This window comes from Poecilia formosa, unplaced genomic scaffold (assembly GCF_000485575.1).
Source record: "Poecilia formosa unplaced genomic scaffold, Poecilia_formosa-5.1.2 Scaffold374, whole genome shotgun sequence".
Lineage (NCBI taxonomy): Eukaryota > Metazoa > Chordata > Actinopteri > Cyprinodontiformes > Poeciliidae > Poecilia > Poecilia formosa.
The window spans coordinates 149,482-163,375 of record NW_006800313.1 but is presented as its reverse complement, the minus strand read 5'-3'; the positions used below and the strand labels follow the sequence as shown (position 1 = coordinate 163,375).

The 13,894-nt window shown below is 41.2% G+C and overlaps 1 protein-coding gene across 1 annotated transcript; it reads right to left on the bottom strand.

Moving 5' to 3' along the window:
* Nucleotides 1–3,651: 3,651 nt before the first annotated feature.
* On the bottom strand, nucleotides 3,652–9,440 carry insig2 (insulin induced gene 2). Its single transcript, XM_007575256.2, has 7 exons — nucleotides 9,271–9,440; nucleotides 7,175–7,329; nucleotides 6,273–6,445; nucleotides 5,866–5,990; nucleotides 4,985–5,151; nucleotides 4,756–4,855; nucleotides 3,652–4,064 (listed from the first exon to the last, which is right to left on the bottom strand). The coding sequence occupies exons 2-7, from the start codon at nucleotides 7,273–7,275 to the stop codon at nucleotides 4,023–4,025; spliced, it is 708 nt and encodes a 235-aa protein (XP_007575318.1). The 5' UTR covers nucleotides 7,276–7,329; nucleotides 9,271–9,440; the 3' UTR covers nucleotides 3,652–4,022.
* Between the last annotated feature and the right edge of the window lie 4,454 nt (nucleotides 9,441–13,894).

Genomic DNA, 13,894 nt, shown 5'->3' with positions numbered 1-13,894 from the left:
AGTATTTGGAAACCACTGGGGGGGCCCAGCAGAAAAAGTTTGAACCACTGCTGTATTGTAAGGATTTAGTTTCTGTGTTCATTTGAGTCTTGTGTTGTCCTGTCTACCTCTGATTGATCCCAGCTGTGTCTTGTTTCCTTGATTATTCCCCTGTGTACTTAATCCCACCTGTGTCTCTGTTTGCTGTCGGGTCCTTGTCTTGACTGTCGTCTGTTCTGCCGCGTCAGCCTGTGTCTCCCCAGTGTCTGTTTTCAGTTGCTACCAGTTCTGAGCTCGAAGCCTTTCTGCTCACCTGTACTGCCTGGATTATGTTTTTATGTTTAAAACCACCATCATTTTTCAACAACCTGGGTCCTCCGCTGTCATCCTCACCATTACAACCACCAAATCGTGACGAGTATACCTTAAGTATGTTGCTTTTTATGTGATATAAATGTGTTTGATTAGTATATCTAAAGTGTACTCTTTTTGTGATTGAATTGCATTTAAATTATATTTAGAATGCATTTTAAGTATATGAGCATTACATATTTTATATATCAGTAGTAGTTTTTAGTGACATAAAAAGTTTGAGTGATCACGTTCTTTCATGGTTCAAAAAGAAGAGCTGTACCTTCAATAGCAAAATCATCTTCATGCATGACAAGGCACCATCTCATGCTGCAAGGATACCTCTGTGTCATTGGATGCTATGGGCATAACAGGGGAGAAACTCATGGTGTGGTCACCATCCTCCTCTGACCTCTGACCTCTGGAGAACCTCTGGAGTTTCCTCTCGCAGAAGATCTGAGGGTGGGATGCAGTTCATATCAAAACAGCAGCTCTGGGAAGCTATTCTGACAACCTGGAAAGACATTCAAGCAGAAACTTTCCACAAACTCACAAGTTCAATGGATGCAAGAATTGTGCAGGTGACATCAAAGAAGGGGCCCAATGTCAACATGCAACTCAGTCTGTTAAGATGTTTTTGATTGAAATAGTACCTGTGGCCACTTAATGCTGCACATTCAAAGAATGACCGTCTGCAGTTCTTTATAATCCGTAAAATGTTTAGAAAATCTGCTGTGTATAATAATTTGGAACAGTGCCTTTTGAGTTTTTTATTTTTGAAAAAAATATATACTTTTCTCATTGGGAGTTCAGTAAAATTTGATTTATACTGTAATAGTTCATGATTTGAAAATTATACTGACCATCATTTGCATTGACCATTAAGGAAAATCAGAGAAAATATCACTTGCATAATAATTTTGAAAGCGGTGTAATGGTTCAACTTCAGTCCATCTCCAAGATGACTGTCTAAGCTGAAAGAAAACCTTGTTAAATTGTGTCACAACATGAAATGCTGTCCCAGAAGACATCCGTCACTGCTTAACAGATTACCACAAATGATCTGTGTAGCACCAGATATTGATTACGCTTGTACTGCAGTTGTCAAGTTTAATGTCCAAGTAGCTTGAGGGTCTCACCTCTGACAGCCTACGTCCAACCTCTCTTTTGATTGATTGTAATGGTGAAGTATTGATCTCTTTTTACTGGCCAAGGTCTCCTGGTAAGGGTCAGATCATTTGTTGTGGTGATCCAGGACAGTTTCTCCTGGATCCAATCAATCATTCTGACATGTATCACCATGGAAGAACTCAAAAAGTGAGGAGGGGAAAATTTGACCCAAGCTATGATGAATCTTTCCACAATCAGAGCAAGACAAACTTATCTTTTGCGCTTGTTGTGTTTAATATGAACCGTGTGACTGCTGAATTGGAATGCACACCAAATTGCAATGACAAGATAAAAAGCTGAGCTTAAAATGAGGATCTTGGAGAGAGGGTCTATATTTTATTTCAGCGGCTCTCCGCTGAGGCTTTGGAGAGACACTCGGGTAATATGTTGTGTTACAACTCAGTAGTCGTTCCCCCCAGCTGGAGCGATAACAGATTTCCTAATGGGAAACCATCAATCACAATCAGCCTTCTTTCCCCCACGTCTCCCTACTTCTAGCTTTGTGAGAGAGAGAAGTAATGGAGGCAATAATGGAGTTTGCCTCTTTAGCAACATCACCAGCAGAAGTATCACATTCTACAATCACTTTTTCAATCAAAATATAGATGCCCAGCCCTGCCAGTTTGTTTTTTGATAAGAGCCGCTGTGTCGCCATAAGAAGCTGTTAAACAGTCTGAAGAAAGTCTTAAACTTCAATGGGAAAAGCTGCTCTTAAATGGGGTAGATGTGTTCAAAGTTTGGTGCCTAAAGTAGCTGTTTTTTTTTTTGTATTTCATTTCACTTCACAATGGCCTGTTAAATTTTTGATTCTATTAACTACAGTTTAAAACAATCTAAATGTACACCACCAGTAATCATGAATAGAAAACTCAATGAAGACTACCACATGTTTGTGGAATATTTTTAATCACTTTTATTCAGTCTCTTTATGATGTAGTGCAAGGGTACTCGAATACGCATCTTTAAAGGTGCAGTTTGTAACTTTTTATGTTCACATTTGTTAAAAATTTCACTATATGCTGAAACTAGAAGATGAGTACGGAGCCCTCCAGGGGACATGGGAAAATTTTTTCTTTTGCGTTCCCTCGCAATAATCTACTGATCAGTTCATGCAGCATAATTGATACTGTAAGCCTTTCTTACCGGCCGCCGTACTTTCTGCTTTAATACCAGGTTATGTAAGTTTTTCCATGAATGTTAATACCTCGTTGTGAAATATCTGACGTCTTATATCTTTTTCTTTAGTATAGAAAGGCACCACAAACCTATGATATAAACAGAAACTTTCCATAAGTAGGAAAGAAATAAAAATGCATCCAAACTATTTGGACTAGTCCAAGTCCAAATAGTTTGGACAGACCAAGTGGGTGTGGGAGCCATTTTGTTGCAGGCTGATGAGGATGGTGTTGACCATCCAGTGTGTTTTTCTAAGAAGTTCAATCAACATCAACTTAATTATTCGACCATTGAGAAAGAGGCCTTGGCTCTTATTTGGGCTCTGCAGCACCTTGACGTGTATGTGGGTGAAGGTGCGTTTCCTAATGTGGTGCATAAAACCCTTTGACCTTTCTGCACTCCTTACAGAGTCCAAATCAGTGGTTGATGTGATGGGCCTTATTTCTGCAACCTTACAACCTTGAGATTCGGCCCATTCGAGGCACTGAAAATGAGCTGGCTGATGCATTGTCTCCTGCACCATTGATGGACCGGACTAACAGGCAAAATGGCTACTGAGGTCCTAGTTGAGAGCCTCCGTTTAAAGGGGGAGGTGTTACAGCTGCAGTGGGTCTCTGCCCTTTTCCTTGTAGGGGTCTGGAGACGGGCCTACTGCAGGTGTTATGTTTTGCCCTGATTGGTGCTCTGCTGCTTTAAAGCTGCCATGTATGCAGCAAACTGGAGGCTTTTCCGTCTCCCTCCTCAGAACCCCATTTGGTTTGGCTTGTATCTCATGGTTGGGTTTTGTTAGGTTTGTTTTACATTTGCTTATTTTCTCATTTCATATGTTCCTTTTTCAGGTTTTATTTCTTTAGTATAATTTAATAAATTCAATTTTCACTTAATCAGAAAACGCTCGTGTGGTCTCCTTTAATGTTATCCCACCAAACAAGCCTGGTGGACGCAACACCCAAACAAAAATGAACAAGACATAGGTCCATGTGTTTGAGGATTTATTTTAAACAGACTGCAAAGACTGTTACTGATGCATAAAGAAAAATTAACCAATTATGTTTTGGCACAATGCAGCCAAAGTTTGTGATGTGAAAAATGAATTGTTCTGTAGATAATCCCCTTCCAGTCAGATGCACAGACTGCACCACAGAGAAGGAAAAATAAGTCCTTGTCATGATCCACTTCATCCCAGGGAAGCAGAAATGCTTTTAAAAAGACCTGAAGAGAGCAAATCAAAAATACTGTCTTCATCTGCAGAACACAGCCAGTCAAGAGTTCACGGGTTGTTTAACATTTCCTAACTGGAACATGCTGAAAACACGTCATCTCAGATTTTTGACGAGACGGGAATCTCAGTCCAGATGGGTCTTCTCTTGCAGGAACTTGTATTCGTACTGGAAATAACAGAAGAGTCGCAGTTATTGAAGGTTCAAACTCCTTCTGGCTTTTCCAAATGTGAAAAGAATCAAATTCGCTTTTTCAGTCAAAGCAACAATAATCCTCCTGTAAAAGGAAGAATTGCTCAGAAGTCCCTGAGCGCAAAACAAACAGCAATATTTATCATTCAAGCAAGACTGAATTGTAAAGTTTACTTTCTATAACTCTTCATGTTGTGCCATGAAGAGTTATGGTACATATGCAAATAGAAAATACAGCAAACTTGAGTCAAACAACTGCAGATACACTTTTTCTATGTGATGAATCTTGGTGAGGAGTCAATGTGACAGTCATTAGGCTATAAAACTGCCCTGGGTTTGAAATAACAACAAAAAACATCAGCTGAACAAAGACATGGCATATTTAGTTTAATAAAAAAAGTGATGGTTAAAAGCCAAGGCTTTGATGGTTGTTTTTCCGTGTAAACCTCTTAAGTTGAGTTCACACAAATCTAATCTGTAACTATGGAAACCAGCAGAGAAACCGCCTAAAAGCCCAGCTGATGCAACTGCAGCCAATATTTACTTACAAAGGGCAAATATATACGACACTATTCAGACTTTTATTTGGATAAACTTTCTGAAAACAAAGATTTTCCTTCAAAGTTGCAATTGTGCGTCAAACAAAAATACTTTTGCCATTTCTTACCAAAGCAAGCTGTCGACCAATGTTTCCCATGGTAATGACTCCAGCAAAGAAGATGCAGGGAAGCCAAGAGCGAATGTAGAGGAAATCTGGATTAGTATACCTAGGCAGAGAATAGGCATGTAACAGTCAGCTTTAAACTGTATTTCCCATTGAATAACTAAATGGGAGAATATGAAAAATAGTGATTTTCAGTTAAAAATAAATAAAAATCTATAGAGAAGCGGCTTACTGAAACACTCCATTGTAAACCAGGATCTGAGTGGTAAGTGTGGCCAGTAAGGCGATGCTGATCCCCAAACCGAAGCCACTGCGGGAGCGGTCGAACGTCCACCACAAACCAATGGAGAGTGCTGCTAGGGTCAGAGACAACTGGACGTTGTTTGCAAAGTCTACCTTCTGACCAAAGGGGTCAAAGAAATAAACGGACCTTAAGAGAAATTCACACATTAATGCCGTACAACTCCTGGAAGGATCCAGGCTTTTTGCCTGCCGTGTAACAAGTTGTTTAGGATGAACACCCCTAACCGTGTTCCGTTGACAAAAACAGGACCACAGGATGCATTTACTTCTATTTAAATGTCTGAACTGTAAATGGTTTATTGAAGTATGATGAGAGCAAGAACTTTTATGCAACTTGCACAGTTGATGCAATAAAGTGAATCTTTGGAGGAGGAAGGTTTTGCGGAACTTAACATGAAAACTAAAACAGGAACTAGAGGTGATGTGGCATGAAAACAAACTGCTCAGCGTGCCTTCAGCTACTGTGACACGCCAATGGAACCAGTCACACAGGAAAGTACAGTGGGTCACATGATGTCCTTAATTAGATAAACCCAGACAGAACTGCTGGAACTAACTGTGAATCCACAGACAAATACAAATGATAATGAATGGGAACATGAGCTAGCAGACAGTGAGGTGTTCATCTTCGAAGAACAGCGACAGCATGCTTGATGAGGCACAAAGAGAATCTCTAATACACTCGTTCTTATACATGACAAAATTCAGGAAAAAAGGCGCAAATTTTATTTAATCTGAAAACTGATGCTAACATGTTGCGTATTTTAATCACTTTAACAGCCACAATAAACAACAGATAAAAAAGGATACAGCACTGGCATGGTTGATGCCAACAAATACAGCCACACATCGCATCACACTCGACCACTCCCGCTTGAACTTGTGAGGTTCACCGAGTCTTCTGTCGATGCAGGGATACAGAACTCCGATCATGGCTGTGGAGGACAAAACGACACAGAAAGCAACAGTGGTGATGAAGTTTTGCTTCAATTCAGACAGGATTTATGGAGGTCAGGCGTTTTTTTTGTGTGCAAGCTTCCCAGAAGTCACTGCTCCTTCAGTAACGAGCAAATACAGAGAAATAAACACACTAATTTTGGGATTACTTAATCCTGAAGGCACGGCAAAATTATTAGTGACTTTGGATGACGCACACCTGAAGAAACAGTAATAATGTTGTGGTTGTGCTTATAACATATTTAGCCACTTTTACACACCTGAGGCAATGCCACAGCTGGGTGGCACCCACCAGACGGATGAGAAGATGCTACTGATGACATCTGGGGGGAAAAGTGTCACATTTCTCTGCACCTGAAGAAGGTTTAGCACCAGAGCCAGGAAGACTCCCACAGAGAACAGCATTCCCCCTCGGATTAAAAGGTTGGTGGTTCTGAAAGGCAAAAACACAAAAAGAAACGGGTAAGAAGTCTTGGTACACATTTCCTCTGAGAATTGCCAAAGTATGCAACAGCAGCGTTAGGACAGTACACAATGCACCGCAGTAGTACCGGTCAATTCAGTTCACTTGATTTATATAGCGCCAATCCACAACAAATGTCACAAAAAATATTTTAAATTCAGCCACATACATTCCAACTGATCCTAATATATGTGCTGCATTAATTATACTGCTAATTAACTTAGCACTAACTGGTCTGGTCTGCAGTTAGGGGTTGTAGAAACAAGAAAAATAATAAATCACCTTCTCTTTCGGAAATACGGCTAACTTGATACAAACTGGGACAAAATGCTGATTTCAATGTACACTTTTATGACAACCAGACCGCCTTGATCTGGATCATTCTAGTTCACGCTCCCTGCTTCAGTATTTTTACTAAGATGTTTTAAACTATCCCATCTAAGTTCTTTGACTCCGTTTGCATAAACAGGTTTGCAAGCGGAGATTTGATCCAAACAGCGACAAGTTTTGAGAGCAAGGAGAAAAGTTTGAGAAAGCACAGTGAATATCTGAAAGAGAACGGAAGTTTGGAGAACAAGCATTACAAGGTTTGAGAAGAAAGGCGTGAAGTCCTGCTTACAGACTGACCATGTGTGCTCTCAAATTATGGCAGAAAATTTCCCCCATTATCAAGGTAATGTGAGATAGTCAAAAGCAAACCTGTTGGTGATAAAAGACACGTAGGGTCCCCGGCTATTGTGCTGCCTCTCTGACCGCTGATGCTGGTCACTGTTGCTCATCGTAGTCAGTGTTGCACACATCCAGAACAGGAAGTATCTTTCTCCACCATGACTGAGTCCAGAAGCCTCATCTGGCTGCACAGAAAAAGAATCCGACCCATTGTCACAAAACATTTTTGACAATTGTTTGACATAAAACTATTGACAACTTCATTTTCTGTCTTAGCATTAATAGCTGCAAGTTATTTGAATGGCCATATATTTACTCCACTCATCAAGGCAAGATACAATTCCTTACACCAGTGGTCCCCAGCCCCGGGTCGGTGGACCGGTACCGGTCCGTGGACCAAATGGTACCGGGCCGCGCAAGAAATAATTAAATTTTTCCGTTTTATGTATTATTTGAGTCTGGAGGATCTTTTATTTTGAAAATCCTTTAACCGGATTCTCTCAGTTACTTGCGCGCCAACACTGAACCCACCATTCCAGTGCCCAAAATGAGTAAGAAACAGATCAGATGTCTTTGGAAAGTTTCTTTGCGAAGGGGAAAAGGCCCAGAGAAGAGACAGGAGGATGGATTTATCCCGGACCGGTAGGTGATTCCCACATTAAGCCGCTCTGTGTAACATGCGGCGACCGGCTGCTAATGAGGCAATGAAGCTTCAAACTGCTTCGCCACATAGAGACCAAGCAGGCTGTGGAAATAAGCAACACTTCGGGTGTCATTGTCTCCCATCACTCCCAGATGGGACCGTCTAGTTGCAGAGAAACAAGCTCAGGGCTCCCGTTAGTCATTATCGTGAGTTAAAACGTTCGTTTTTGTGGCGCATCTATCTTATTTTGAAGGGATATATAAACGTTACCATAGCGACCAGAGTCAGAGAGCGTTTGGGCAGTGGTCGAGAGGAGATGAGTAGAGCTTATGAGTCTTAAGTCTGGTTTAGACGGCAAGATTTAAGGACTGTTGGCCGATTCTCCAAACCTCTGTGCCCGCAGAGCTGATAAAAGAACAACAGGTTCGATCGGTTCGTCTCTCACGGCAGGAGCAGCACACCACACGAACCGATTCCAGTCACAAACATCGCGATTTCAGAAGAAAATCCACAAAACCCCCAACATAGCGGTTTCTGATATCGGCGACATGGGCAATCACCCAGGACTGCATTTTGTGGGAGCAGCATGAGCTGAATTTTGTAACTGTTTTCAACTGTAGGCAAGCACTGAACAAATACACACTCATTCCATAAATCAGAATATGACTAAAAAGGTCATTTGTTTAGCAATTCCATCACCAAGTGAAATAAGTCATAGACAACTGACAGTTACACATCCTTACATCTCTTTGTATGTTTAATACCTTATAAAAAGTTATTTTCAATAAATACTATTAATCTGACAAGCCTCATCGGGATGTATATCCTAGGTTATTGATTAAGAATGCATGGCATTCATATTTAAGTTTTGGCCTTGTTCTTAGCACAAAAAAGGCCTTCCAGCGTGCATCAGCATTACCTCCTCTGCCCAGATGTTCCTCACAATGCATCCAATTTGCAACACAAAGTTACACCCTTGCATTATATAGATTAATTAGATTACTTTCGTTGTAACATATTTCTATTTCGTAGTATTGAATTAGATTGCATGGCATTCACATTTAAGTTTTGGCCTTATTCTTAGCACTAAAAAAAGAAAAGGCCTTCCAGTAATTGTGGGTGCATCAACGCCCCTCTACCCCCGCCCCTCCTCGTCCCCACCAACTTGCAACACAAATAGTTACACCCTGGTTATAGAAGCCCGACGCTACCGGGTCAGATGCCTGTGAGCAAACAAAAGCTAAGAAGCGGAGAAGTTCCGACATGGCCACGTCCTGCTCGGTGTGTGTCAAACAGAAACATGGCCTTTCTTTCTAAAAAAAAACAAAAAAACAACAACACTAAGAACACAATGTCACGTGTGTTGCGATAATAAGCCAGTTAATGCTGAACGAAATGGACTAAATACAGTTCACCTAGCTACTGGAGGCAATTTAACATCACCAGTCAAAGCAAACTGGATTAAATCAAACTTAACTCTTACCTTATCCTGCACCGGAAGAGCTCTCACCGCCGCAGCACATTGTTAGGGATTTTATAAAGAACCACGTCCTTACAAAAACAAACAAAAAGGCTGAGACCACCAAGCTGTTTTTAAGATTTCCCCGTCGCTCTTCACTCAAGCTACTTCCGGCTGGTCAGCCTCGACGTCCATGACGCAACTACGTTATGCAAAGCAGACGAGAAGGCGCTCGCTGTATGGCAGGCAGATTTTAGCATAAATTCGGTTTTACCGTTGTTACGATATCCCCAATTGTTCTTGGACTAGACGTTTTAGTAATTTAAGATTTCTCTAATTATATTTTGACTATACAAAATACCCACTTGACAAATCTCTAATTACTTCCTGACTAGTCGGAATTACGCCAGGTGTATATTTACACACAATGTGTTCTTGTCTGTTTATACCTGACTGTTGTGTTCCTGTGTCTCCAGCTCTGCCTCACTTTCTTCTTTTGTTCATGGTCCTCCAGGACCATTATAAATATGAAGTTATTCATTTCCTCTTCCCTTTTATTTGTTCCACTGGGAAGAGGCAAGTTTTATAATCCATCACAATCCTTTTATTTATATTGTTCAAATGTTTTTTTTTCTTTTTGTATAGGTGTTTGAATATTTTCACTTGAGTTGTTATTACACCTTTATAAGATTTGATACTAAATGCTTGGTTGTGTTTTGAGCATGATGTGCACTGGATGCTAGCACTACTATTTTGTGTAGATCGCGCTGGAGAACTGAAGCACATGATATGTGCTATTGCTAATATCTCCCGATTGTCAGGTTAAATGAACGGAGACCGCCTCCAAACCCAGATTTGATGTCTTGTGGTTTGTCCGATCACCAATTGACGGACACAACGTAGAAGTCCACTGGTCACACATAGTCAAAACGTCCCTGACTTACATAGGACTTTGGAAGTTTAATAAAACAATGAAAAATAGAAAAAACATAAAATATGTTTGAAAATACACCACTTTCATGTTGAAAATGGTTTGATAATAGCAATTTTAGCTTTTCAAGACAGTTTTTAAGTGCATTCGGTTTGTTGTAAATTAAACGCAAAAGAAAAATCGTTCCCCGTGTCCCTTAAAGGGCTCCGTAATTTACAAAGGTGAAGTGAAACATGTTTAAGTGCGAGTCTAAGTGGTGTATTTGGCTAGAGGAAGTATTTTATTTTGAAGAATGCTTAACAGGATCTAGTTCTGTCTTTCGTGACTTCTGTTGATGTCGGTTGCTAGGTTACGAACAGCCGTTGCCGTTTTCAGCTGTCAGCTGTCGCCGTTTTCTGCTCAATAAAAACCGAACAGAAATGTTCACCAAACACACCTGAGCCTCCGTCGTGATGGAAGAAGCTTTCACTCCGTAGCAGCTTAGTTTGAGGCCAGCCCTGATGTTAGGGAATATTGTATTGAGATGGATATTTGACTACATTTATTGCTCAACCTAATTCATCATCATTCAAACATCACAAGTGTGTCTATCTACCATTGGCAGCACAGACAGAATATTATGCTTATTCAAATTAGTTTTCTTGCCTGCCTAGAACCTGTTTTGGTTATCCTTCCATCAACAGTCTCACGGGACAATCACTTAACCCCAGTAATTAGGAGGATCATGGAAGCCTTGTAAGGGGATGGGGATCATGCAGGTTTTTCAATTAGTAGTCAATGGCATCTTTGAGGGTTCTGATATAGGCAGGGATACAATATATCATCACCTCCCTCGCTGATCTCTGGGGGTCTCTTCATTATCAGGCCATTGTCACCTCTGTCAGTGTAAATGTGAAAGATGGGGTGTGGATTGGATGTGGATGATGAGAGAGGGGTGGAGTCAGGGCTTGGCTGAAAATGTAATCTTCAGTGGACCACTCTGAAATAATAGGCCTCGTGACCTCTGAGGTCTATAATAACACCAGACCCCTCTCCGTATCCTCCGTCTGCTAATCCCCAGACAGTTCTGACGGTGAAGAGATCCTTCAGTAAGAGTACTGAAGGCAGAAACATGAAACGGGAGCAATAGAAGAAAATAGCTGCAGCTCATTTGTTCCACTACATTTCTCAAACTGTTTGGAGTTTTGAACCCCTTGAAAGTGACATTTTTTTAAGCTTAGGAGAGATTACATTAAGAACTAGAATAAAAAAAAAAATTTTTTTTATTGTTTAGGAAATCACTTCAAGTTAAAATACAGATTGTTTTCAACAGAGTTCTATTTTGCATTAATACAAACTGCTGTACAAATGCTGCACACAATTGTGTGACATTCTGTCGGTTATGCACCTGTGCATAAAATGCCTCCTCTTCACTGCTGCATTGTCTCTTCAGGCGCTTGGGGGAATAGTCAAGTTTGTACCAACAAGATGACTGAAGGCAGAACAGAGATGTAAGATGTAGAGCGCAGGTAGCTCCCCAGTGTCAGCATACTGATTCATCACAACAATGGAACATGCAGGAAGCACACTGTGGCATCGCAGGTGTCTGATTAATGGACCCAAGTTCCAACGGAAAGTCAAACGATGCCTGGTGAGTTCGCATGTGGGCTTAATGACATTTTGAAACCAAAAGCATGAACGACCATTCTAGTTCAGAAGAGGAAACTAAAGAATGCAAAACCCTCTGTTCCTTTTGATGTAGGGGGAAGTGCTAGGGGTCTGAGACAAAATCAATATCACTGCACAACTGTTTGGGACTAGGAGAGGAAAATGCAAATGAGCCATTGCTGCCAGAAAGGAAACCTATGGCAGCATGTGTGTGGCATACATAATGATCATGACAAAAGAGGGTATATCCCTTGTGAGTAAGTCTGCACAACAATGATTACAGACTGGTGAATGTGTCTACCACTAGACAAGAGGCTGCACTTCTGATGCAAATCAAAGCTGCTACACCCTCAAATAAATCCATTCTTCCCAGACATGAAATTAATGTGTTCCAGAAGCTAATTTATAATTAACCACACCAATTCATAGAGCAAGTAGAGCCTAGCCCTATAGCACCATCTGCTGGGCTCACGCTGTTACAATGGAACCATCCCCTTTTAACGAAATCATCCATCAAACAAAGATGTTCATTTTAACAGATGAACTCTTGTGAATTTAATTTGTACAGGAAAAATTAAATGCCCTGAATTTTGTAAGATGGACCATATGGACACAAACTGGACCAGGGCTCTGCGATGGACTGGTGACCTGTCCAGGATGACCCCGCCTCTCGCCAGTTGACCGATGGAGATGGACACGGACACCCCTTGCGACCCTACTAGAGATAAGCGTGTTAGAAAATGGATGGTTGGATGGATAGAAGGAAATTGCACCAGGTTCAGCTGGAAGTTGTCTGCCCTGTTTAATAAGCCTATGAATACCAAACAGCTGACTCAGTCGGCAGCAAGATCCTGGGTTCATCTCTCAGTCTGGCGTTATCAGAATTGGGCTTTGCATTTTCTCCCTGTACATGCATGGGTTTCTCTGGATCCCACAGTTCTGCTAGGTTGATTGTTCTCTAAATTACCTTTTGGTGTGAGTGTGTAAATGCACGAGGCAGCCCCTAAGCCCTCCCACCTCAGCGACCCAGCAATGACAAGCGCTGTATGGAAGACACAGAAGATGGGAGGATAGGTGAAATCCCGTTTTTCCCACCCCAAATTCAATCCCTTCATATCACCTCCTTTTTATTTCCATTCCAAGGAAATGTACAAGACGGAGAGCTCAGGCCCAGATCTGCTCATCTGCACACACAGTACAGGTTAATGGGAGGGATGCGAGAGAGAGAGCTCAGGCTGCTGCTGATTCGTCAACCAGTGACATGCAGCTTCTCCGCAGTCGAATCTGTCACTGTTAATCAGGAGCAATCTCTGAACAGCCAGCAAGGACTATCAGAGAGGTGAGCCCATTGCTTTTCAGAATGAAACAGATGATAAATCATTTGTACATAATTAGTGTTCGGCAAGGTTACAACTGACACGTATTTTCATCTTAATTATGGGGGAAATTTGTTCCATTAATTTAATTTGGCGTGCTTGAGTAGCTCTGAGCCTAACCAAGTTAATCTTCCTCCTGTCAGGGTGGAAATGGACTCAGGCCTGGGATTACACAAGAAAATGGGGTCTTTCATTCTTCTCACATACCAACACACACACACACACACACACACATCCAAGACAGCTAAAAGATCAATCTGCGTCCTTGAATCTTATCTGGAGTGTGCAGAAAAGAAGGTAGTGGTAATGTGGGCATTACGGTTTCTCACCATCTCTGGATGTACAGCACTGAGTGGCTACAAGGAAGACAAGGGAGCCAGTGCTAGATGATGAATTCTATCTTGCACAACATTAGACTTTATTAGGTTGAGTAACAGAGAAAAATATCTATTTTGTCATGACACCTACTGATGGATCTTAAAAATTTCACATGGGAGTGGAGTAGCAAGAAGTCTATGCGTGGCGGATATACTTGGCCTCCTTTGAGATGTGAAAAAAAACCTGTATGTACATAGGACCAACAAAATCAAAATACAAAAGCTCAAAAAGGGCAGGGTGTTCTTCTTCCTGTTGATTTTGTATTGGTGGTCAGCAAAAGATGTGTAGTAGCAGCACTATCTATCGGTATGGAGTG